The sequence below is a fragment of the Ambystoma mexicanum genome, chromosome 6p (assembly GCF_040938575.1).
Source record: "Ambystoma mexicanum isolate Mex_15411 chromosome 6p, UKY_AmexF1_1, whole genome shotgun sequence".
NCBI classification, from domain to species: Eukaryota; Metazoa; Chordata; class Amphibia; order Caudata; family Ambystomatidae; genus Ambystoma; species Ambystoma mexicanum.
The window spans coordinates 385,136,822-385,163,986 of NC_090935.1; the positions used below are offsets into that span (position 1 = coordinate 385,136,822).

The 27,165-nt window shown below is 47.1% G+C and overlaps 1 protein-coding gene across 2 annotated transcripts in view; it reads right to left on the minus strand.

Moving 5' to 3' along the window:
* Positions 1 to 27,165, minus strand: part of RICTOR (RPTOR independent companion of MTOR complex 2) — a 1,615,046-nt gene that overhangs the window by 1,391,931 nt on the left and 195,950 nt on the right. For both annotated transcript variants that reach the window (XM_069627164.1, XM_069627163.1), the window contains exon 10: positions 1,291 to 1,358. In XM_069627164.1, coding sequence (XP_069483265.1) covers positions 1,291 to 1,358 — 68 coding nt within the window. The remainder of the gene's footprint in view (positions 1 to 1,290; positions 1,359 to 27,165) is intronic.

Consider the following 27,165-nt stretch of genomic DNA (forward strand, 5'->3'; position numbering starts at 1 on the left):
GGGACCAACCAGTTCGCCCTTTCGCCTTCCAAAGAAGTCTCTTGGTCGAATCGCCTGTGCCAAGCACCCCGGTGGCCGGATAGCCAAGCTTGACCGCGAATAAAAGGAACGCACCTTTTATCGACGAACTCTGCGGCTGGTTTCATCCCTGTGCAGTGCAACGACTCCATGTTTCCTCCTCGACGAGATCCTCTCTTCCCCCTGGTCGAAACAACGAACTGCAACCACTGCCAGGAACAACTGCCACTGCTGGAGCTTCGTCTCTTTAAGGTACTGTGGCCTGCCTGGCCTCCCTTTCTTCGGTTTGCCCCCGGTGACCCTTAAATCCTTGGCTTTCCAACTGGGTTGGCCCCATACCTTCTAACTTTACCTTCTTGAATCGCCCCAACCTCTTTTGAACATTCTGCAAAGACTTTTAGTGCATTTCAAACCGTGTGATCCTAAGCACATTTCGCTTTGCTCCATTTAAAATGGGCCTGGCCTATGAACATTGGCTCTACAGTGTATTAAAAGTATTGGGACCTGTTTTATTTCTATGCTCTGCCTTTTTCTCTCCCTTTAACTGAACTATTGGAGTGCCATCACGTTATGCGCTCACTTCTGTTTAACAAATCGTGGTGTTTTAACTCTGACTTATCTAATAGTAATCAAGGGAGGTGTGTATACTTTACCCGATTGTGTTTTAACTTCCTTTTGATTTAGAGTGCTAGTATATTGCCTAAAGTGTGTTTTTAAATAAATAATTATATACATTTTATACAAAGCTCTGGTCAGTGTTTGTTTGCTCTACTCTGTTTTTAGCCCTATTGTGTATACTCTATATACTGACTGCTCAGCCACAGCAACCAGGTACATCTGGGTGGTACAGACTGCTACAAATTGGGTTTACTGCTTACTCCTGTAGTCTTAATCTTTTTGCAGTGTTCCCCAAGGGAACTGCACAGGATTCTGCCTAACAGCCTTTTTTCAAAGAGCATATTTGCAAGAACCAGTTACCTTAAATACCTTGGCATGTTTGCCTAAAAAATTAGCCAATGATGCATTCCTCAAAAGGATGGAGCACATAACAAATCTTAAAAAAATATACGTTTAGCAAAAATCCTGAAAAAAACACAGTAAAACTGTCCATGAGTTAAAGTTGGGCTTTACTGAACACATTAAGTTAGTAGGTGGCAGTTTGGGAGGCATTTCGAACCCAAGGCATCCTAAAATGGCTGTGCAGAACAATTATTAACAGGAACACATTTTCCAACTGAATAATTTAGAAAAAATATTCAAACGAATCCTTACCTGCCCAGGATCGGAAGGTTGCCACAATACCCATTTTGCTAGCTAGGAAACGTGACTCTCTGTCTTCTCTGTGATAAAAAAGTGCCTTCATTATTTGTAACCTGTATATATAACAATGGTATTCTAACAATTTTACATCAACTTAACCGACACATTGAAGAATGTAGGGGCTCGTAACTTCAGTGGCTATTTGCACATTTGAGAACTATGCAGCACGTATCAGTTAAGCAGTGATTTAACAAACTCAAGCATCTTATACATTTAAAGACAGTAAAATTCACAATCTTTGAATACACTTCTAAATTCAATTAATTTAATCATATTAGTTATGGTTGCCTAACAGAGTGCCACTGCATATTGAATCGCCATAAGATGAGAACGAAGATGACTTAGCATTTACCCCACCAACTCATTTCAATCTGAAAGGGAAAATCGAAGAAGCTTAGTATTGCCATTCAATCTTCATGTTTGACCTTTAGAAATGAGAAACGACGCCGATGAAAAATCCAACTCTGCGTGGTGGGTGGTGGGGCAGCCGGAGAGAGAGGGGGAGGGGAGGGGTTTGGGTTTGGAGGGGGGATTAGCTTTGGATCCACAAAAGAGGCAAGGTACATTACAGGAAATCTAGTGCCACTTTTCAGGCAATGTACTCAAAAGCTAAGTAATCCTGTATAGGATACCTTTTTGATGGCTTTGATTAGTGCACGTTACTAGAATTTCAAAGCTAAAATAGTTCGCCAACAACCAGCATTTCAGATGTGGGGCAAAAGTGCATTTGCATAGGTGACAGGCGCTACCCCGACCTAGCACAACAACTTTGACCTCGAAATTATCTAACACCAATCAAACACTTATTTTCCTCTATTTCGCAGTGCCTTCCTACAAGCAAAATGCACATCACTCATCCACCATATGCACCTGACCAAAATCGCGGTACTAGCCATTTTGAAAAAAAATCGATCGAATTTGGTACAATTTGACTGATTTCGGGCAGTACCATTCAATTGATTTTTTTTTAATACCAAAAACGTGGAGCAGAGGTTGCGGGTGTGTCCTCCGCGCCCTATGTTCAGTATACTTGGGCTTGGTGAGGGGAGGGGGTGTTCCCTGCTTCCTCAAAATTGGTGGTCAGGGGGCCAAAAGAAAATCTAAAAATAAAAGAAAAAGGGACACTACGGCGAGGGAAACGACACGCGTTAGAAGGATGGATCTTCTGACGCTGCAGGGTTGCAGGGGAAGCGGCAGCAACCAAGCAGGTAAGTAGGAGGGACGGTGGGGGGGGCAGAAGGGTGAGTTGTTTGGCTGACTGTCAATTGCACTGCAAATAATTATACTTCGGTCAAAAACCCAGATCCAGAAATCACATGGTCTGTCTGCCCAGTAGGCCATTCTTAAAAACGGGTACTTTTTTTACTTTATAACAGTGAGGAGCAATTCAGAAGATGGTAAGAGGCAGATATTCTCCACCACCTGTTGCAGGTCTTTCAAAAGGGCAAGCTGACTACAAAGGCATCTAAATGAAAGATGGGTCTGTCTGTAGTCTACATTGGACACAAAATTAGTGGTCATTGTTCAGATGAACAAGTTGCTTACCCCTGGTAACGTTCTTTCGATTGAATGTTCCTCCCACGTATTCCTCATTTTAAGATCTATCTCTCCAGCTTTGCTGGTTCTGAATTATTTTTTTGACAGAGGGCACTGCATGCATTTCCAGCGAGTCGATGTCCCTCGAGGGCCTCCATCGACAGTCAACGGCATCAGCATAAATAACGCATACAGTGCCCGTTGGCTTCAGTTCTCTTTTTCTTTTCCCATCTGAAGAGGAATTACCAGGCATACCCAAGACCGTAGGCTCTCAGAAAGCATAGAGTGTAAAAACATGTCAAATGTGTGGCCGGGGAGGCTGGGAGGGGTCATGAGGAATAAGTGGGAGGAACATCCAATCAAAAGAACATTACCAAGGGTAAGTAACTTGTTCTTCGAATAGATTGTGTCCTCCCACGTATTCCTCATTTTATGATCTCCCAAAGCAGTAATAATTTGAAGGTTGGAGTACCAAATAAATTTAGACCTAATCATGGACCGAATGCAGGACGGCTTTTGCAAAAAGACCTCCCTGACTGGAGGAAGAAAACAAAAAGTAATGTTTTTCAAATGTATCGATAGACTACCAAGTGGCCGCTGAACAAATATTTATTGGGACACCCCTTTGAGGGGCTGCAGAGGTTGCCATGCCCCTTGTGGAATGAGCCCTTAGGACTTCAGCGGGGTCTTGCCTGCTAGTCTGTACCATTCGCCAATTGCCAGGATAATCCATCTGGATATTGTTTGTTTGGTGACGGCAAGGCCTAATTTGGGACCAGTATATCCAATAAAAAGTTGATCAACCTGGCGAAATTTAGCGATCCTGGATATATAAAAACAGAGCGTTTTTGGGCCCAGGCTATGTAGCCTTTCCTCCTCCTTTCCTGGATGAGGAGTGTTAGGAAATGTTTGTATGCAGTACCCTTTGGGAACACTACAAACAACGGACTACAGGTATAGGCAAACCAACCTTTGGTATAAGCTTGTATTACACAGTTTTGGTAGCGTGTTGAGCAGCCAGGCTTATCTCAAGAGGGGAAATGTGTGGAGTTACACAAAGATTCACAGTTACAGGTATTCAAGTAAAATCTTACACTCAATGTTTCTTGCATAAACAATTAATGTATTTATCAGTCAGTTATAAAGCCTTCTAAAGAAGGGAGCAATATAATAGTAACACAAATACACTTCAATATTGTGCGAGTTTCTGAATCAGACAAGAACCTTTTGGGATGGCCCACAGACAAAACCTACACCCACAGGTGACTTCAGTAACAAGGGTGCTGGGGACATTAATATCTTACTTTTGACATTCAGAACACTCTTTAAACGTTGGCAATAAATATTCATAAGCAGTGCAATTATTTTTAGAGTTTGCTAGAAGAGTCATTCAATTCAATAGGCTAAGCCAAAGTCAAAGGGTTAGAGTCTTGCATAGGATAAATCACTTCTGGTAAGTTAAAGGAAAAATCTTTGCACAAGTTCTTAGGAGTCTTTGTTGAAAAGAAAAATCAAATGTAGGGCCACAAGCTGCCTAGGCTTGTGAGTTGTGGAAGTTACAAGCACTTTTACAGTAAGAGGTAAGTTCTTTTAGACGTTTTTTACAGTACCTTGGTAAAGAAGAACAGGTACAGCTGATGACTTCTGTTCCTGTGAAGCTCTGCAGATCTCACTGTTCCTGGGCCTTAGTCGTGGGGACAAGAGGGAGGACGTCGGGGACTCCTGCAATGCACTGGGACTGTGAAAACTGGCAACCGACAAACGTCACTTTCAGTGGCTGTTTCGCATTTCAGCTTCTTGCGGTTACAGCAAATAGCAACAAGCGTGGTTCCTGGCTGTCAAGGTGGACTGTCCTTGCTTCTGGGGTCCAGAGGATCTTCCAAAAGCTTTAGGCCAGCTTAAATGTAACACAATCTGGTGTCCCTCTCCCTGGCTCTACGGTTTCCTGCAGCAACTCTGAGGAAATTCAACCAGCTCCGAGATGGGTGTCCAGGTGGCTTACTTTGGAGTTGATTGATCCCACCAACTTAAGGGGAGAAGTCATCCTTGCAGGGCTTCTCCGTTGGTGCGAACTTGGCGTTTCAGCACTGCAGCAGGGCTTCACCGGGAAAACCAACGGTCCAGGAGTTGCAGCAGGCGTCCTCTTGAAGCTCTTCTTTGGTTCCTTCGTCCAGTGGTCGACTGCCTTCCAAGCAAAAAGACTCGGCTTTTATTCAGTTCTCTCCCATTCATTCCAGCCTAACTGTCACTCACCCAGTAGGGTGGCTGTCCTTGCCAGACAGTCAGCCAGCCAATCACCACAGAGTGCATTTGGGTCTCCTAGGAGACTAAGCACAGGGAGTTTCGGACATCTCCCTCACTTGCTGCCTTACCCAGACACTCTGGAGGCATAGGCGGGTTTCACTCAGAAACCCTGCCAAAGGCAAAATGAACAAAGAGACCAAACCTGGTTTGGCTTGCAGAGAAACTCTTTGTGGAAAGGTCTTTCTAGAGACATGGCGATAAAAGAAGATGGGGGATCATTTTGTCAAAGATGGCTCTTCGCCATTTTGAAAAAGATGGCTCCCGCGTTTAACGTTACCGGAGCTGCAAACAGCCGCGGTAAATGCAAACATGGTTGTTGGACAAGAGACCACTGCCACCAGCCATTCTGTGAGGAAAGGGCAACATAAAAATGTTACATGAGCGTTTAGACACAGGGGATACGAAGTAAAACCTCCAACACTCTGTTGTAAGATAGGGTGTGCTGGGTCTAGCAAGTACAATGCTAAGTAAAGTCAATTTCACTTTACTGCTTTGGGAAACAGAAGTTCATCCCAAAGAAGGTATTTAAACCTTGGGAAATCTAAAAGACTTCCCTGTGCCACTGCACTGAAGGTGCTCTGTGACACAACTGTAAAAGATGATGTCCATGGAGTTTGTCAGACTCCATAACCAAAAGAAACACAGAGGTAAAATTCACACAAAAATACATGAGTGGGAAAAAGGGTCACTCTCCCCAGGTTAAAAAAAAAATCAAGCCCTCAACAGCAACAGTACAAAGATTTAGTTGCTTGCCTTCCGGCCAAGAGCAAAATCTCCATTAAGTCATCTGGGAGGTCCGAATCCTTGTATCTCAGCCTTTCAGAAAACAGGAGTGAGGATGGAGAACCAAACCTTCCTCTAGCAAGAGAAGATCCTCTCTTTGTGGAAGACTTATTTGAGGGGAGATGGACATGTCACCCTCAGCCACTAAGATACACCTGTACAGAGTTAGGACTATCAATGGTGCACAGCTAGAAATGATAGCCCAAGTTCATAACTTAAAACTACAGGTACACAATTTAACAAGGGCAAAACTGTGCCAAATTATGGCCTCCATACGTTCCTAAAGGGACAGGCTCTGTTAGGGCAGTTTTTCTGAAGTCCAACTAAGGGCTTAGTAAAACCACTCAACTGAGACAGTACAAGACTCCACTGCTAGTATAAGGCTTTACTATGTGAATTCAGGGTAGCATAGACAGAGCAGCCAGGCGTACCTTAGGAGAATTAGTACAAAGAAATGGCATTTTACATATGGTCCAAACACTGACACACTATGTATTGTAAAAATAAAGGGTTTATTTTATATACAAGCAGCCCAAGAGATTCTTGGATAAGTAAGTACCATCATAAAGCATACATACAACACTATGCTTTAAGGTCTGTGCTCTGATCTGTGCATTTATTTAGAACACCCAACAGTATTCCTAGGTAAGTCAGACCTTTGTATACACATTCAGTGTAGTGTACACCTATTCTTAGGGAGTAAAACCATAAATCACTTTCAGATTACTTTATTGTAATAGAAGGGTAGTATACCATGTCAGCTATGCAGTAACACTCAACAAGGAAATCACAGTTTACCAACTTGCAAATATACTTTTCTGAATACTGGAACACAGATTCAAGGAACAGTGTTTACCTCTATTACTTGTGTGGTAACACAGTTATACTGGGTGACCTTGTAATATACAATTACAGGTGCTTTTCAGCGCAGTGGAACACAGGCCAAAATAGGCAAGAACTCTTTACACTAATTTTGTATGCACCAGGCAACCCAAGGTCAGCTACACCTAAAGGAACAGTTTCCGGAATGGCACACAGCTATTCTAGGCAGGTAAGATCTATTGTTGTAATCTACTATTACCGTTGCTTTTTAAGATCAGTGAAACGCAGATTGAGATAAGCAATAACCAACTTGTTTTAGGATGGCACACAACTAACACAAGGTAAGTAGGACACACATCACTCACCTTAATGGCATTTCTGATGATTGTATCAGCTTAGATTCACATGCTGTGCATATAGACATCTAGTGGTAATAGCAGAGTATTGCATCTTTCTAACGAAGATAGAAAGGGACGTTGGCATGGGTGTGACTAACACTATGCCTAATGTGACGTTAATTGTACCCAAAATCCCTCACGCGTCGAGGTCCGTCTGGTTGTATGTTTTTTTGCCATGAGGGAGAATTACAGTCAGCATGAGCGAATACAGAAGAGAGATGGTGTAGGACGTCTATGTTCCATCTACTCCTCGAGGGGAGGAAGGGTGAGTGCATGTGATTCTTAGCAGATACAATCATCAGAAATGCTATAACAGTGAGTAATGCATGTCTTCTGATGCTTGTGGATCTGCTTAGAATCACATGCTGTGCATACACTAGCAAGCAGTACCCAGAGATGGTGGTGGGATGTGTGAAGAAACAGTTACCTGAGGGTTTGGGGCGCTATACAAAGTAGCAATGATATATCTTAGCACGGCTTGTCCCACCGGAGAATCAGACCTAGAGTGTATCTAGGCAGTAGAGTTGTGTAAAGGTGTGTACAGAACTCCAGGTTGCTGCTTGGAAAATGGAATCTAGAGGAACATTTGTAATGAATGCTACGGTAACCCCTGTGCCCTAAGTCGAGTGTGCTCTAGGCGTGAAGGGTAGATCTCTCTTGGCAACAGTGTAACACGGTGTGATGCAGTTTGCGATCCACTTGGAAATTGCTGATTTAAAGACAGGATTCCCCTTCTCTACCAGCTGCCACTGAAACGAAGAACTGGTGTGTTTTCCTTTGTGGCTTTGTCTTTTCCAGATAGTAAATGACCGCTCTCCTTACATCCCGTGTGCGGAGGATTCTTTCTGCCACGTTAGTGGGGTTTTGGAAAAAGGTGCGTCTATTGACTATTTACATGGAACTCGGAGATAAATTTGGGCGCAAAGCATGAGTGTGTGCGCAAAACAACCTTGTCTTTTTGAATCGTGACAAATGGGTCCTGAACTGAAAGGGCTTGCAGCTCACCAACTCTCCTTATAGAGGTGATTGCCACCAGGAAAGCAGTCTTGTAGGTGAGTGTTCCAAGGCTAGCCTTGTGCAATGGTTCAAAGGGAGGTCCCATTAGTCTGGTAAGAACAACATTCAGGTCCTATCCGGGAGATGGTTGGAGACAGGGGGATGAAGTCTCTTTACCCCTTCCATAATTGCTTTTTAAAAAAAAAAAATCCTCTTTTAAATTTAGTTTATTTGTTTTTAGTCAAGATACAAATCGAGACCTTTAATTGTGGGGGCGGGCCCACCCAGATCCAGAGATAATCAGATCGGTGAATGGTCCGATAGGGTACGCGCCAATATTTGAGTTTCCACCACCCTCCCCAGCAAGGTACTGGACAGGAAGAACATGTCAATTCTGGAGGAGCTATCATGCACAGAGGAATAGTGAGTATATTCACGCGTCTGCGGGTGCATTACCCGCCATGGGTCTTGAATGTCAAGGGTGGAGCTGTGTGCAAGGAGCTTGCGGGCCGCGTTGGAAAGGAGTCTGGGGGCCGTGCCTGTTTTATCTAATGTGGTGTCTAATATGAAATTCATGCCCCCCCCAAATGATTTGCACCCCGACGTATCCCAGCAATATGGAGGCCACCTGGTTGATAAAGTCGGGAGAGTCCACATTAGGGCCATATGTGTTAACTAGCAGATATTCCCTGTTGGCTATTGCGCAGTGTAGGATGACATACCTCCCCTCAGGGTCAATGTAGCTCTTATGGAGCACGAACTTGAGTGACCTATGGATCATCGTTAATACCCCTCTGGCGCGGGTCGAGTAAGAGGTAGAATATCTGTGGGGACCCCACGATGGTGCCATGCACCTGGCCAGCCGGCCTTTACAGTGTGTTTCCTGCAAAAGCAGAATCTTACAGCCGTGCCTGTTGGCATAGGCCATGATTTTGCGCGTCTTGGTGTAGTTGCTTAAGCCCCGGACATTCCAGGACATCACTATTGTGGACATTTCCGATGCCTAAGGTACATCCCACAGTCGCTGCCGGAACCCACACCCTAAATGAGGAGAGCCCCCACAGTGGTGGCCATCCCACCACTGTCGCCGCAGTTCAGATGTGAAATTAAGCCATCTCGGGTGTAGAAGACCCGATGTGACGCGGTCTGTCAGTCCGCCTCTGCCCTTTCCTATAACATTTCTCCAAACCCCAACAGTGCCACCCCCCTCCCTCACTGCCCACCCCCAACTTGCAGTCTAAGTCCCCCACCCCTCTGTGCCGGTGTCATCAGTAAACTTGACTCTCCCCAAGAGGCAGAGGTCAGAGGGCGAAATCCAACCAGTATACGCCCCATTCAAAGCCCAACAGGGGCAAATAAACAGTGACAACCAACAAAACATGAACATTGCAATCGCAAGTAGGTGTGCTGTTGCCGTGTGGGCGGCTCTGAGAATAACATGTGGGACAGCAAGTGCTGCCGGATGTAAGTTCTGTTACGGGCGGATCTCCAAATAGGTCTCCATACCTAGCTGAACGTTGCGGGCGAGACAAGACCAAGAAGTAACTAGGGCACATGGCCGGCACAGCGCCCCGTGGGGCAGGGAGAGCGCTGTTGACCACAGTCAGGTCTAGTCTCAGCCCCATCAGACGCCAGAGGAGCTTGGATCGTTGAGTGTACAGTACGTTGTTGCCATATACACGTTCCGAGTCTCGGATTCACTGGATTGATAAATGGGTTCCGGGCAGTGTCTCTCTGGATCACTCGTCCTCGGCAGGGGTTCCCGCCGGATTGGGGAGCGGCAAGTGTACCTCAATGAATTTCACCGCCTCCTCCGGGACAGTGAAGAAATATAGTTTGCCATTATAGGTAATCTTGAGGCGTGCCGGGAAAAGAATGGCATAAGGAACATTTCGCTCTCTAAGAAGCTTCTTGACTCCAATGAACTGGCGCCTCTCCTGCTGCACCGCTATTGAGAAATCTGGAAAAATCCTTATAGTGTGTGCATCAAGGCGCAGGTCTCCCTTCTCCCGCGACAGACGGAGGATAAGGTCTCTGTCCCGATAGTTGAGAATTCTGGCTATTATGGGCATAGGGATGTCGCCCGGTTTGGGCCTTGGTGATAGAGCACGATGAGCACGCTCAACAGTGAAGTACGGCGACAGGGCCAGGTTACCCAGCAGATCCTTGAGCAGGGTTTCCACTGCATCTTCCATGCGCCCCTTAAAGGATAGTTCCGGGAGTTTTTTTTTATTGTCCCTACGGTTCGGCCATGTGTTTTTAAGCATAAATCGGTAGATCGTAGAAAACTTTCCTATGGACCTTACCCGACTTTTCATCCATTAAAGCACTCGAAATCAGCTGCCATTTTCTGATAATCCTATCATTTCCCCCCATCGCCCTGGCTCACCTGCTTTGCGGCACTAAATCAAATCCCCCGCCACTGAAACAGACTTTATCAAAACATACATATTCCCCGCCTCTATCCGTGACGTGACTGTGCTGCGTAGGCAAACGCGCCCAGGCGTCTTCTACGCGACTCCACACAGAACCCGGAAACCAACACAGATTAGCTCACAACACAGCGCGCCACAATTCGGAATATGAAACTGAACTTTTAAATCAAACCGCAAGATGTAAATTTGGTAAAGTACATTTATTTGACATCAAATGTTTAGAGAATATTCAGCGATTTGCATTTTTATTTGCTCACGTTCCAAAAAGTTCGTTTTGAGGCACGCGATGTTCCTTTGCTGTACACAGGGTCTTAGATCATCTCACAATACAGCGCCACAATTCGGAATATGAAACTGTGGTTTAAAAGCAAACGGCAAGATTGTCCATTTGGCAAAGTAGATTTATTGGACATCAAATGTTTAGAGAATATTCTGCGATTTGCATTTTTCTTTGCTCTCGATCCAAAATAGTTCGTCTTGAGGCAAGCGATGTTCGTGTGCAGTACACAGGGTGTTGGTTTACGATAAAATAAGCTCTTCGGTCGCACTAATAATCGCATGGCTGTTCCAACAACGAGGCACTAGGCCACCACAACGGTCTGTATGTTGCATCTAGCCGTTAGTACCGCGTAAGGGCATACTTGTACTTGGCGATCGTCCCATAAAATGGTCAGGGTGGTAACGTTGTTCACGCGGAGAAGCAACTGGCGGTTATAAAAGCCATCCGCCGGTGTTTGGTACTCGTGACACATACAATAATGAAGGATGTACCTGTTTTAAAAACATAAAAAATGAAAGTAGTCTCACCATCAGATCTTTATTAAAATTATTCATTTTATATATTAGGTCGGGAAATTATTTCATAGCTAGGACAGTGCAACTGGGTATTATACGTCAAGGGGGGGCTGTAGGATACTGAGACAGTCCCCCAGTGCAGGGGTTGACAGGGAGGCAGTGGAGGTGGAGAGTGGAAGGGCCCAGGACCGAGGTCGCAGACAGTGGACCAGTTGTAGCAGGGGGGAGGGAGAGAGAAAGCAGAAGCAAAGAGGAAGGTTTTGAGGTGCTTCCGTAAAAGGAGATGGTTCTCCTCAAGATAGTGCGCGGTACAAAACAATATGCCACATAGAACGAACAAGTACAACTTAACCTGTCTTTAAAGCTACTGTATAGTAATTAAATTGCGGTATAAACTCATCTAAAGAGTTACTTACATTATATTTGCATTTTCCATTGTGTCTGTGCGTAGGGCAGCCCCGAAATACCACTCCTTCTATGCCGACGTTATTTCTTCTAATGAACGAACATTAAATGGCTTTTGTTTCTGAAATTATATTCATTATCGTTTCTTACGTTATTGCCCCACACCCCCAAAAAGAAGTCTTTCAGGATGGTCCCGGCCTGTCAAGGTCAAACAACAATAGAACCTTATACTGAGTCGTGGGCCATTCCGGCACCCGAGCAAAAAATCAAAGCAGCTGACCTTCACTTTGAACGAGCACACATTCCTAGTTAGCTACATTCAGTGTAAGGCCATCTTACAGGACTTGAAATTTACACTCCATCTTTGCATTTTGTCTGCGTGCATTTGCAGCCCCAGAGAACCATAAATACGGAGACATTCTATATTTTTTGAAAAATGATTTATATTACTGTTTGGTTTAATTTAATGCGCAAATGAACAAGGTTGGATAGACACATTGCATGTACACTGAGCAATCACTTTTATTTACACAATACATAGCTACACATATTCAATGGGAATGCGACATGAGGAGACTCGAGAGAACAGACAATCAAATTTAAACCGTGATGTGTATTTCTCAATGAGCTCTTCTTTAGGTGGACATGGAACAGAGGCAATGTTGGGTGGCAATGCAGTTGTCACCTGCACAGGTTCGTTCACAACTCCATGTACGTGCCTATCTAGGACATCAACAATAAGTCTCTCAATAAACTCATATTGCATATCCTGAAACACTGGTTTGATCACCCATTGTTTACTTCTTTTAGTGAAGGCCTTATTGTAGCGAAGCGTCCCTAAAGTTCCGGTCGTCCTACTTTGTTGACGGCCAACATTATGGTTATGTGCCAAGACCGCTAGAAGAGTCTGATTTATCATGCCCTCCATGCCAAAATGCAATCGTTTTGGCCTGTACTTTAAGCACATATTGTGGAACACCTCCAAATCTCCTGTGTGGCAGAATTCCGTGAGTCCACTCAAATCTCTTGTTATAGTTTTATCAAATACAATCTTTTCAATGGCTTTGTGAGTGGGTGATGAAGGAATCAACCACTTCTTCTTCCGTGCCTCCTCTGTGGACAAATGGCCATGTTCACAATTGTGGAAATGTTGGTTTGTGGTCCAGCGGTGAACGTTGCTACAGTGTAGCATTACTGACCGCCATTTTTCCAGTAGAATTTCCAACGACCCTCCACATGTTTTTGAGCTCCACCAAAGATGGTTGCTGATTGACTTGGACCACTGTGAAATACCTTGCATATCTTTTTTTTTTACCTGCAGCCGACATTTTTTTATTGATTGTTTTTGCAAGATGCCAAACGTCAAATTGGTGATTTATATTTTTGTACTCGTCTCTCATTGTCTTGGCAATTGAAACGTGTCTGTCCGTGGCTATCAGGTCGATCACCATTCCCCGCGATTGTAGTTCTTGCAATGATGCTACAAAGCCAACTTTCTCCATGGCCACTGAGGATGTACTTTGTGACACCTGCACGACCACCGAACTCACAATTTTCTTACTTTCCATGTCCTGAAAGTGGTAGGTGCAGTACTTGGCTGAAAATCCTGGGCTGTCGCACTGTCCATCACCGGCTAGCCTGAACCGTTTGCCCGCGAATGTACTATCAATAGACATTTTTTCCATTCTCCAAGCTTCGCTAATGGCGGGAAATAGATAATCGGTTTGGTATTTGTAGAACTGAGTTTTCGCAATGAAATGGATTCCCACAAACTGAAAGAAAGACTAACTTTTTAAAACTTGAACCACTAAAAAGTGCAGCCGCTGCACAAAGTAGATTGCCTGCTGGCAGTTGCCCCAGCATGGGTTGTGCAGACCATGAGAAAGGATGATATTTTGTACAGGTGGCATGTATTGTAAGGTTAGTGCCTCGAATTGCACGAGTCACATTAATCAATGGCTCCCCACATACTTCCCCCACCAACCGAATGCCCACATTTCATCCGAATAATAATATCAATCAAACAACTATCGAATACAATGAATTTGGCCTCTTTCCTTATACTGTCACTCTGCATCCCAGCTGGTTCGGCCTGTAACGCTGAGGACATGTCACTCACATGAAAGGTAGAATCTCTGATATCGTCTTCCGCTATGTTCAGTGATATTGATGGGGTTTCATTGTCGTCCACTTCATTCTCTTCCATTGCAACATCTGTTCCTTCTCCGGCGATGGGTGAATAAAACAATTTCTTCAACTTTCTCGCGGTCTTAGTTTTTGCGGGTGTGGATTCTGTGAATTGATCTCCGACTGCATCCGAACTACCAGGAGGACATTCACTATCAATGGCTGGATGTGGTATAGCTCCGTTGTCAATCACTTCATATTCTTCCCATTGGCACGATGCATCTCCAGTCTCAAGTCCCTGCCAAAAGGTTTGACAAGCAACATCTCTCATTCGCTTCACTGTCTGTGTAGATCTAGTTCGTACACCCACTCGCAACTAGAGGACAGATTGGAAAAGGGATGTTCAGTTTAAACACAACTTACAGTATTGAACTATTAACAGTGAAAAACAACATAATATAGTGACCAGGACACTAACCTTCTTTTGCTTTCTTTTCTTTGAAACTTTCTTGCCTCGAACTTCAACATCGGGACGCTGTTGCTCCGACTCGTGTGTGCATGTCTCCACTTACTCTTGCGCTGCAACGACTATATTTTCATGATAAGCACATCCATCATGCACTGACGCTCCATCGACTCCCTGAAACATAGAACTTTCATTAGTATGTATAATAATATTGAAAACACAAAATGTACTTGGGGACCAATACCCACGTACATCTCAATAGCAAAACACGAATGAACGCTTTGTGTAGATCATTCAAACGACAATTATTCACGCATTGTTGATCTAGTTAGATGGAACTGTCAAGATCCATACCTCGGACTCCTCATAGACTTCCATTGATGATATTATTGAAGATGATGCTTCAGTAACTCCCTGAAACACAGTAATTGCATTAGTATGGTTTTCTATTTTGTTAAAAAGAACATACACATTGTGCAGGCGTCAACGGCTCATCTAAATAGACCTGCACAAATGATCAGTTGTCTAAAATAAATAATGGATATTTAAATATGATTCGATTTGCTCGATCGTTGGAAGTGTCACCACCCAGAGATCTGCATCAACTACTAGGGGTGATGTTCTTGTAGAAGAAGCTCCGTCATCTCCCTGAAACATAGTACTTGCGTTAATAAAGAAGGAAGTTTAGCGGATGCAATCACGTCATATGATTTCGCTTGATCGAACTGTCAGTATCCATACCTCGAAATGCATAAGAATATCAAGGGACGATGTAACTGCGGTGCACACTTCTGCAAGCTGTTGCGCCGACCCGTAACTGCATGCTCCCCCTTCTTCTTGGACTAATGCTCCATCGACTCCCTGAAACATAGGACTTTCATTAGTAATGAACACAATATTGAAAAAAGAAGACACATAGGAGGGCGACGACAGAAGGACATATCAATGGCTAAAAACGAAAGAAACATTGTGAGTAACAATCACGCTACAAGAATACAAGATCTGATGATCTCCATCGATGGAACTGTCCGGAAACGTACCTCGAGCATCTGAGTGACATCAACGGTTGTCGTCAATGCGTTGGACTCCTCAGCATCTCCCTGAAAGACAGTACTTGCATTATTTTGGATAACAATAATTATAACTGAAAACAAAGACTAGAGGACGAGTACAAGGGTGTACCATTAGGTAAAATAATCACACGATAAATTAAAACTATTGATTTACATGCCTAAAACAAGTCAGTGGCAGAATAGCTAAGTAAGATTACCCCGATAGGCGCTTGAAGTGGCTGATGACTGCAATAACGACACGGATGGAGAATCTTCCGCCTTCATATTGAGTGGATACATAAATGGGGAAATTATTGTTAGCTAATGCTACACACTACCGCAAGGCCGAGAGCTAAATACGTAAACTTGACTCACCAGTGGAGGGATGTGGACGAATAGAGTGGGAATAGCGGTTGAGAGCAATTTTCGCTTCGCTCGCGGTGTGTTCTTCTTTATTAGCAATGATGTGGAGTACATGTCAGAGGTAAAGTGCCTGCTGCAGATGCGGTATCGATCACCCCTCTTGTCCGCAAAGACTTCTAGGACTCTACTTTCAAGCTCAGACGGTGGATATCCGCAATATCGGACCCATTCTCTTATCTGATCTATTGTCTTAGGGAAAACATGCATTATAGTACCTTCAGATTTACTATGAGTCTTCGAAGGGCAACCGCCAATGGAACAGGCAGGCATTGTGGAAAGTTCTGAAAAGTAAAGATCAACAATTCTCTATGAATACCAATGTGTTAAAAAATAAAATGACACATAAAAGGTTTGTTTTGGTTCTTGGAACTATACACGTTATTCACATGCGGATAAGTATTTGAATAGCTTTAAAAAAATAGAAAATAATTTCACTAAACTCAGAACATGTGACTAGTTCCTTGCATGTACTGTCTTGAACGAAAAGAAATTGGACGCAAAATGATTATGGTACATGGCCTTACCTTGACAAACAAACAGTTAGATGCAGGGATCAGAGTAGTTTCTTGTCGTAGAACAGGGAGCAGTTCACAGGTTGCAAACTGACGAGTTTCCTCGAAGTGGTCACGGAAGTTCACAGAGACGAAGAGCAGATAACCAGCACCTTCACGTGTTGACTAGCAAAGCGCAAAGAAGTTCTCTGTTTGTGAATGAATGACGTGTATATGTCGTGGCATTATGCGGTTTGCAGGGGGGCGTCCAGCGTGAGGGGGATGCTTGGCAGGAGACACAGGGTCTGGAGGTAGACATGGGAACAACAACCCATGCTCTATAGAACACTTTGAAGTGTACATGCTATTTGGCACCTCTTGGCCTTTATCGCTCCCTGACAGCTCCACTTGCCAGCACAAGTACCCCGGTGCGAACTGCCTTTGATAGGGCGGGGGGTGGATTGGGGCCGTGGTCGTGCAGACAAGACACAGGAAGACTCGTGAATGGAGACACACTTATGTGGATTGCAGGGGGGCGTTCAGCGTGAGGGGGGATGCTTGGCAGGAGACACGGGGTCTGGAGGTAGACATGGGAACAACAACCCATGCTCTATAGACCACTTTGAAGTGTACATGCTATTTGGCACCTCTTGGCCTTTATCGCTCCCTGACAGCTCCACTTGCCAGCACAAGTACCCTGGTGCAAACTGCCTTTGATAGGGTGGGGGGTGGATTGGGGCGGCGGTCGTGCAGACAAGACTCGTTTGCCGCAGGGCCTCACGAAGGAGAGGCCATCTAACTGCATGTAAGAGGCAGGCTACAGGATCTAGTACATGGAAGGCAGGGGGGTGAGTTTATAAATACCTCAGCCTCCCAGGAGAATATATGGGTGCAGTTCACCCTGGAGACCCTGGATGCCTAGGCAGTTAGTCAGCAGCAGGCTGGCCTGTGGTGGCAAGGCGGCACGGGCCAGAGGGGGTCATCTCTGTACCCGGTGCCCAAAAGGATGATTTATTATGATCAACCATATTGATTATTTACCTATAACCATGTTTTGTATCAATAAAATCCAACGGCCTTTTATTGCCAACGCTTGAACAAAGTGGTGTGGTAAGTATTTTTGGGGGAGAAGGCAAGGCCGGGAGGCTTGATGACAACCCGCAAAATAACATATGTATGTCTGCTGCATATGGGTTCAACAGTTATGTGGATTTAAGGTGGGCGGCCAGCGTGAGGGAGGATGCTGGCCGGAGACATGTGGTGTGACAAGACAAGGCACAGGAAGACTATTCAATGGAGACACACTAGATTCATTTAAAAAATCAAAACAACCATTGTTAAAATATATGTTGGGTTTTATTTTAGATCTTAATTTCAATTGAACATAAATAATAAACATTACACATTGTAAAGTTCCGGTTGCAGCACATCCAGGGAAAATCCGCGGTATTGTCCACTGTCGCTGGGGAAATGTTGTCTAATGGCAAGTACCGCACAGGCAGGTATTACTCTCCGAACGCGGTGTCCGAGCCTCCCGTGAAGCCACCAAGTGAAGCAACGATAGGCCACCAGCCTGTACCACCTGTGAAAATGAAAGATGCAAACTGTATTAAAATGACAAAACTTTCTTATCACTGTCGATTCAGGTAAAAAAATGTCATTCTGCTTTGAAAAGAATTCTATCTAGAAAATGCACAATATGGAACCAATTTACATGCATTCGAATGATATGTAGATGTAATTTTATATGTGGGAGACGACCATGAAATAGTAGTGGCATCACTGACATCACAACCAGAGTATACTTACTCATTACTCGGATTACGCGGACGAACAGTGCCGCGAAGTTCGTGCATAAGCACCATCATCATCCTCAACACGGTCCGTGAGAGGCAGGCTTCCCTGAACTCTGGCAGCTCGGTGATGCATTGCGGACTTGGCTCGCCTTCCGAAATGTAGGCCAAGCACCCGGAATTTTCACGGCAGCAGCAGTTCTCCTCCTCAGTTGGCATTAGCTCGCACCGATTGCACGTGCACCAGGTGGAGACGCCGTCCATGTGACATGGTCCAGGCTCTTCATCCGTTGACTGGTCCTCCCAACTGCCGTCCGAATCCCCATCGTTTCCGCGTGCTTGCCTTTCCAGTAGTTCTTCCTCAGTGTACTCGGGCTCGTACATATACGGCATTATTGTAGCCATTGTGTGGTAAAGAAAGTAATATAATTTACAGAGATGGTACAGGTGTTCACATGGCCTAGAAGCGGCGAAGGTAGCTGACCAGAGCACAGAAACGAGTCACAGAATACTCAAAGTAACACAGAGAGAGTAATGGAATCGAAAATCTGCTGCTGTGTGTTGTGAAACGGTGTGTTTATACTTATTGAGGAAAGAGGCGTCCTGCCATTTCCATGGCGACACGTCATTAGCTGAGGCGCAGCGATTGTTGACACGAAACGTGCTTTGGCGTTGGGAAATGGGCGGTACGCGTCTGCTGATGTCAGGCTCAGGGGCGGGGGATTTGATTTAGTGCCGCAAAAGCAGGTGAGCCAGGGCGATGGGGGGAAATGATGGGATTATCAGAAAATGGCGGCTGATTTCGAGTGCGTTAATGGACGAAAAGTCGGGTAAGGTCCATAGGAAAGTTTTCTACGATCTACCGATTTATGCTTAAAAACACATGGCCGAACCGTAGGGACAATAAAAAAAAAGTCCCAGAACTATCCTTTAAGGGCATTTTCAGGCACTCCGATAATTCGTAGATTAATTCTGCGAGAACGGATTCGAGGTCATCACACTTCGCTCTCACACTACGCATGTCACGCGACATGGAGGCAACAGTGTTCTGCAGCACATGTATTTCATCCTCATTTGCTGATATCCGATTCTCAGCGTCAGTAATTCTTGTCCCCGCCTGATCCACCCGTGTTTTTAATGAGGCGACATTGGCGTTGATGTCGTCCAGCTTCTCGTGGAAAGAAGCAAAGTTTTTGGCCATCGATTCCATGAGTGTAGTCAGATCAGGGGGTGAGGCAATGGGATGGCGGTCCGCTTCCCGCTCCTCCTGTATTGGCGAGTCATGATCCTCCTCTCCCCTCGGGACAGCCCTGGCAAATCTATCCATGGCTCCCCCCTTGGAAGACCCCTTGGTCTTGTTAGGCATTGTGGATTCAGATTCAGGAGTGGCGCTGAGCGAGGATACGGTCACTGAGGGAGAGAGCGTGGTCCCTAGGCCAATGGGGCAAGGTAGAGGTGGCGGTATATCCCCAGCAGTGGTGGAGGCAAGTTCCAGTAGAGATGAGGGTTGCCGCAGGGGCTGCACTACCGGGGGGGGGGGGGCACCCAGTACAGATGAGGGCAGCAGCCGCCCCACAATCCGCCCAGTCACTGCGCAGTCGGTATCAAAGCGGGGCCAGGCGCCCAGCATGTAGGATGTTGTGTAGCAGAGGAGAAGGAATGAGCGCCAGGGGCACGGGCCTGGTATGTATCCTCGTGGCGCGTACTCCCGCGGGGAAAAATCTGGGGGGCGTAGCAGGCCCCGGGGTCTCCGGTGGTCAGCAGGCCAGCAGCGTGGTGAAAGGCATGTGGGTATCACAGCCGCCCAGAGCGGGACTCCCCCCCGCACCTCATCTCAATATAGCAGCGATCAGCCCAGCCGCGGCACAACCAAACCTCACAGGCCAGCAGCGGGGCCCACAGCCGGGTAGAGAGTGTAGGCCGGGGCGCGCTCCAGCGACGGCCCCAGCAGCGAGTCGCAGATGTGGCGATTCGCCCAGGGGAGGCAACTGCAGCCAGCCGCACGACCCCGATCGGGCCTAAAATAGTCCAGCAGGGCACCCGGAAAGGCGAGTGGGGCTCTCAGGCGCTGACTCCCCCTGCCTCAGTGGTAATCAGCACCCGCCCAGGGCCCGCCGCGCCAGCCCCGCCACGGCACGGCACATCCACTCTACACGGGCCGGCGGCAGAGGCCCACGGCCGGATGGGTCAAGGGCAGCCCCAGCGGGTCGCCGACAGAATGATCCGCGCAGGGGGGCAGCCGCAGCCCGCTTCACAGCTCCGTAGCCTTGAGCCATCCACGCCGCCTAAGGCAAACGCCGTTGCCCAACTGGCGGAACCCAGTGTCGGCGATGTCCGTCGCAACGGTAATGGCGTGGTCCGAAGCCACCTCACCTTCCTGCAGGATCTCCAGGGCCTCTGCCCTCTTGTCGTCCGGCAAGAAGTCCAGCAGGGGAGCCAGTTTGTACCAGAGCTCCCTGTCGTATCGGGCCACGATAGCCAAGGCGTTGGCAGCTTTAATCGTCGACGCTGCAGACGAGATGACTCTGCGTCCCATAGCGTCCAATTTCTTTCCCTCGCCGTCCGGTGGGGAAGTCGATGTGGAGGCCCGCACCCCCCCCCGCTTTTTTCCTGGCCGCCGCGGAGACGACGGAGTCCGGGGTAGGCTGCGCCCGGAGGCACAGGGGGGCCGTGTCCGGGACCCGGTACTTTTTCTCGTACCGGTCTCTTCTAGCTGGCGTCGTGGACGGGTTCTTGAGGAGGGTGAGGCCCTCATCCCAAATGTCGTCCAATAGAGGCACCGCGAGGACCGTCTTCCTCTTGGCCTCGCGCCGCTGATAAAGGAAACCTTCCTTCTTCTTCTTCTCAGGGCAGAGTTGGAAAAGCTCGGATGCCCTGGCGATCATTGAGTGGAACGATCCAATCTCGTCGGGCGGAGAAGCCCTGGTGGGAGGCGACGACGGTACATCCTCGTCGTATACCTCGTCGTCCGTACCCGTCGCTGCCGTGTCAGTCCCCGTATCATCCCCTCGGGTGGACGGGGAGGAGGGCTGGAAGGGGCGCGACGGCTGAAAAGGAGGTGGAGGGCGGATCCTTCTTTTCTTGGTAGGGGGAACACCAGAAGGTCCCGGTTCTGGGTCCCCCGACGGGAGAGGTTCCGTCGGCAACGGTAGTCTCGTCCTTATCTCAGAGCATAAGGACTGTATAGCCAACAAAATGGCCGCCGAGTTGTCTCGCGGCGCTGGCAGAGGGGAATCCGACGGGCGATCAGGCGTCGTCACCTGCGTCGGGATCCATCCCGACGGGCCGGTCTTCTTCCACGCCGAGGTCGTGGCTTAAGACCTCGACCAGCTCCTCCTCCGAGGTTGAGGCCGAATCTACGACGACGCCCTGCCCCCCCTTTTTCTTCCCCACGGGGGATTTCACGGGGGTCCTATCGATGGGCACAAAAGAGGACTCCCTCCGAGGTGGCAGGGAGACTCTGAGCCCCGAGGTCGCCACCACTGGTGTAGCTTCCACAGGCTGAGCCAGGGCCGCCGCGACAGTTTCGATAGAGGGCTTGGCCAGATGGATTAAGGCCTTCACCACCTTAGGTGCGCTCACCGCCTTATCCTTGAGGGGGGGGACACTGCCTCGCTCCCCCTCCGCCTTCGAGCTCGACCGGGGCCTCTCCAGGAGCTTCGCCGGGTGCTCGGCCTTTCTCTTACCCGACCCAGAGCGTTGGCTCGTGGTTGATGGTGCCGGGGAGGGTGCGCCCTGCCTGGCGCCCGTAGAGCCCGACCGTTCGGCGCTCCCGGTGCCAGCGGACTCGCGGTGCTTGGCCTTATGTTGGACCCCCGTCGCCGGGGCGTCCTCAAAGGTCTTAGAAGACCGCTCGGATTTCTTCCTCTTCTTCTCGCCGGACGGGCTCTTCCCTTCTAGCCAGTTGGCGAGACGTTGATGGCGGTCCTTCATGGTCCGCTCAGACATGTTGCCGCAAAACGCACAGTTCTTCTCCACGTGCGTCTTGTCCTCATGTAGGCAGTAAAGACAAAAAGAGTGTTCGTCCTCCTTGAAGACGTTCTGCAGCTGGCATCCAGGGCAGACCCTGAACAGCTTTCCGGGCGTCGAGCTTCCCTTCTCCTGGGCCATGGCCGGGCCTGAGAAACTTCTGGAGTCCTCCAAAAGCGTAGCTCGACGAAATCTTCACCCTTGAGGGGCGCAGACGAATCCGAAACTTGTCCCCGTTGATCGGATGGAGAGTCGGTGGAGCTTGAGGCTCTTTTGACCCAAAAAACGAAGTTTTTGAGAAAAAACGTGAAAAAATAGCACTAATGCTCGAGAGCAATAGCACGAGGATCCCAACACATGAACGTGCGGTAAAAATCTGAAGATGGCTGCCAGAGGCGGTGCTTAGGTAGAGGGCAGTCATTGGCTGTGGTCAGTATGACGCAGAGACCAGTGATTGGTTATTACTACGAAAGACAGATCAGAAACGAAACTGATACTGGTTTTTTCTTTACCGAGGATTCCCAGCCTGACGACGGGGAATATTCATGAGCATGTGAATCCATGCCAGACCCCATGCTGGAGAAATATAACTTATGACAATTAATACAGAACAGATATATACATAAGATCCAAGAATGTAAGTACACAACCTAAGCACTCCCAACACCTCCCTTCCTCCTATTATCCAACAGACACCTTCCTCTTGCGTATAACAGCCACTCTCTCCTTATTCCAAATTCCTCCACCTTTGACAAGAATGGAAGACCCCAGGTCCTCGACAACCTCCTTGGGCTCCAAAAATACAGAATTCCGCTTCCTCACTGTCACTGGTAGTTTGACCTTAATCACATCACCCAGCTTTACAATGAGGCTTCTGCCATTGATTCTTCTCATCCAATGCTCTTCGACTTGTACCCACTAACCAACAATTTTTCCTCTCACACCCTCCAACATCATCCTCTCACATCTTGACCTCCCCATCCAACCCGGGCACAGGTGGGTGTGGGGTTTTCTTCCACGCAACAATTCAAAGGGTGACACTCCCATCACAGCATGCAGGGCAAGCCTGTACTGGAACATTCTCTCCATGACCGCTCTCACCCAATCACCCCCAGTGGACACCGATATCCTGACGACATCCATTAAGGTGTGATTAAACCTTTCCACGCGACCACTTCCCTGGGGATGGTACAGAGTTGTCGTGACCTGTTCAATACCATACTTTTCCAAAAACCACTTAAATTCTTTTGAGACCAATTGAGTTCCATTGTACGATAAACATTGGCGAGGGAAACCCTCCCTCTAGAATAGCAGCTCTGGAAATTTTATACTGCTACTGGAAATATCCTTCAGCACACACATTTCTGGCCACTTCGAAAGGCAATCGATCACTACCAACAGGTAGGTATCTTTGGCCCCTCTAATGTTAAAAGGAACTAACAAATCCAGGGCAATTGCGTCCCAAGGTACCTTGGGAGAATCTCTCACTGTCATAGGAGACATGTATATCCCAAGACCTTTGTCTCCATCTAAGCAATAAGGGTATTCTTGAACTATGTCCTCCTCATCCTTGTTGACACCAGACAATAAAAATTTGGATTTCTGGCATCAGCATAGATAACGGTTTTCCAACCTTCCACAAAACTAGATCGAACAGGGGGACTTCTAATACACTGCTCAATACCCTCATTCTCTGGAACACAATCTCAGTGAAAATCTACACCTTTCTTCATATGTTTTCTCATTCTCTTCATCTTATCAGACAACTTCTCAAAACATTTACTATAAAACTCCACCAGACCAAGAAATGAAGACTCATCACTCTTACGTTTGGGACATTCCATCCTTCTGATCGCTTCCACAGCATCTTATTTTGGACTCATGACCTCTCCTGATAGTTCAAACCCCAAAGAAAATCACCTTTCCTGTCCTGAAGGTCCACTTTTCCCTGGCGATCGTCAGCCCTGCTTCATTCAAGATCTCCAACACACTTCTGAAACGCATGACATGCTCCTCTACATTCACACCACGAATCAGAACGTCATCTTGGTAAAACAATACTCCTTTCTCACTACTTCAAAATCAATGCATGACATTCTGGAATACATTGGCTGCCGAAACCAAGCCAAAAGGCATTCTTCGGCAACTGTATAGCCTAATGGGTATTCTGAATGCTGTCAAATCCTTTGTGTCTTCATAACGTTCGATCTGCTGGTATGTCGGTCCGAGATCGAGAACTGAAAACACCTGACCACCAGCAATTCCTGTTAGATCATCTATTCCCGGAAGTGGAAACATTTCTGCCACCACCTTACTGTTTATCTCGTCATCAGGAAGTCACAGCGAGCACCTGACACAGCGAGACAGCTGAATGAGCTGCGATCAGATCACCGAGCCTTCGTCCCGTGCGCTGACTCCATGGTAGGCTACTTCAACCTAGCCTCCGGTGCCTTGCTCCTCCATACAGCTACTTTGGGCCAAGTCCAAGATCCTCACTGTTGCCGCCATTCGCCTCGTGGAGCCTACCCACACTCGAAAATGGCCGCCGCAACATAGAGTTTTTGTTTACTAAAGTTGCTTAGCAACCATTCAGCTACGTCCCTATTTCCTGCTCCCGGCACGACCGGAAGCCATGAGCCGGCACCTTGCCCCTAAGGCACCGCCTTCAAGTCTCAGCCTGTCTGTGCCTGTCCGTGCGTGGACAGCGTCTCAGAAAGTTGGGCCCATCCTCAACAAATACACAGCAGCTGTAAAGGAACACCAGCATTTCGGAGGTATAAGCCACACTGCTGCCAGGTACACGTAAAAACCCTTGACTCTGCCATATTGCTCGTACTTCTGGATGCGCGTCATATTTCTCGCATAAGCTATACACTAGGTCTTCCATGCAGCATGTCTCTTCGGTTGATGTACTGCACGTCTAGCCCACATGTGATCTGTGTGACTGCCTAGCCCACGTTTTCTGCGACCCGTACTCAGCCCACCTCCACCGACTACCCTTAGGACAAGCCTGCAACTCCCCTGAACCCAGCGCCTAACCCACTAGTAATCACCGTAGCCTACACCTACTCTTATTCACCTTACTGTAACATGCAACCTTCTTTCCTTTGCTCCCACAATACTCCACCCACATAGTTCTTACCAGCTTCTTTCCTTTGCTCCCACAATATTCCACCCACAGTTTTTATTGGCGCTCTCCACAGGCAGTACTACTCCAAGTCTCATCATCACCTGCCCGGATAGTGCGCTCAGCCACACCACCACTCCCCCTAAACCACATATCAACACACAAATCATCACTAGCCCTATGCCTCCCCACATGAGAAACCAGAGAATAGGCTGCCGCTCCGCCAGCCTCGCATCTCACACTAAGACCGTCCCTGCAACACACTCCCAACACCCACCACCACCTACAGACACCCATACTCCAGACATAACACGCAAAATTAACACCTCTGATAGCTCCCATACAATCTCTAAACACGGGGACAACCAGAAAACAGTTCCAGTGTGGACTCATCAACGTTCACTCCCTACCAGCACATGCAACAGAGATCCATGACCTTATTCAAGACCTAGACCTAGACATACTAGCTATCACCAAGACCTGGCTACATGAAGCCTCCGGACCAGCCATCTGCCAAACCTTACCGCCAGGGTACATCATCCTACGTCAAGACAGAATCTCCAGCAGCTAAAGACTAATGAAGCCGATAACTTTGACGTACTGTCAGCTAAAACATCTCCCTCACCTAATGACACCATCACAATACACATTGTCTACCGCCAACCAGGCCCAACTCTAGACTTCCAATCCAACATCACCCACACACTAGCAGACAACCTGAAAGCAAACTCAAGGGTCATACTCTTAGGGGACCTCAACCTAGGGTTCAAAGACCCAAAAGATAAAAAAAGCAAAGCTCTCGCAAAAGCCCTCCTAGACATAGGCTTCACCAAACCGGAGATGTGTTTATATATATCTTTTTTTTGTTATCTTTGAACAAATTATTTGTGTGTTTACTTTGACCACTCCGGTTTGAGTGATTGTTTTTAACCGAGACAACCACCCACATGAAAAGGATTAAGACATTTGGGTTAATAAAGGAAGCAGATGTAAATCCCAATGCCCCCACACCATTCATGTTTGTTTGTTTGTTTATTTATTGTGCGCACCGGACCCTGGGGTAGCAGGGCGCAAGAGAACAAGGAAGTTTACAGCTTGGTTACATACATTACAAGTTACAGGTTACAGAGCATGTGGAGTGGCCATTACTTGACTTTACAAGGTAAAACAAGTGCAGACATTCATGTCAGCCATAAGGCGCTTGAGTCACTACAGCGAGAGAGAATTCTTTCCCCTCTCTAAGCAACTTATGTTTTGATGGGTGGTTGCCTTTCGGCAGAACATTTTCCGATTTAGCGTCCCTCCTGGACTCCTGAAACTTGATTATTGACTTAGGGCAACCTTGCCCATTCAAACACTGGTTTCCCCATCTAACCGTGTTTTGTGTACTACCTTAATACTGCTTGTCCCACCGGAGAATCAGATCTAGAATGAGTGTCTAGGCAATAGTGTTTTGTAAAGTTGTGTACAGAACTCCAGGTTGCCGTCTTGCAAATGGACTCCAGGGGAACATTTGCAATGAATGCTATGGAAGCCAAAGTGCCCGAGTAGTGTGCTCTAGGCTTGAAGGGCAGTTCTCTCTTAGCAAGAGCGTAACAGTGTGATGTATTTGACAATCCACCTTCAGATAGCTGATTTAGAGACAGGATCCCCTTCTCTACCAGCTGCCACTGAAACGAAAAATTGGTTTGTTTTCTTCAGTGGTTTCGTTCTTTCCATGTAGAACATGACTGCCCTGCGCACATTTAGTGTGTGTAGGCTTCTTTCGGCCATGCTAGTGGGATTCTGGAAAAAGGAAAGAAGTTCAATCGATTGGTTCACATGGAACTTCGAGATGAATTTAGGCGTGAATCTGGGCTACGTGTGCGCAGAACTACCTTATCCCTGTGGACTGTAACAAAGGGG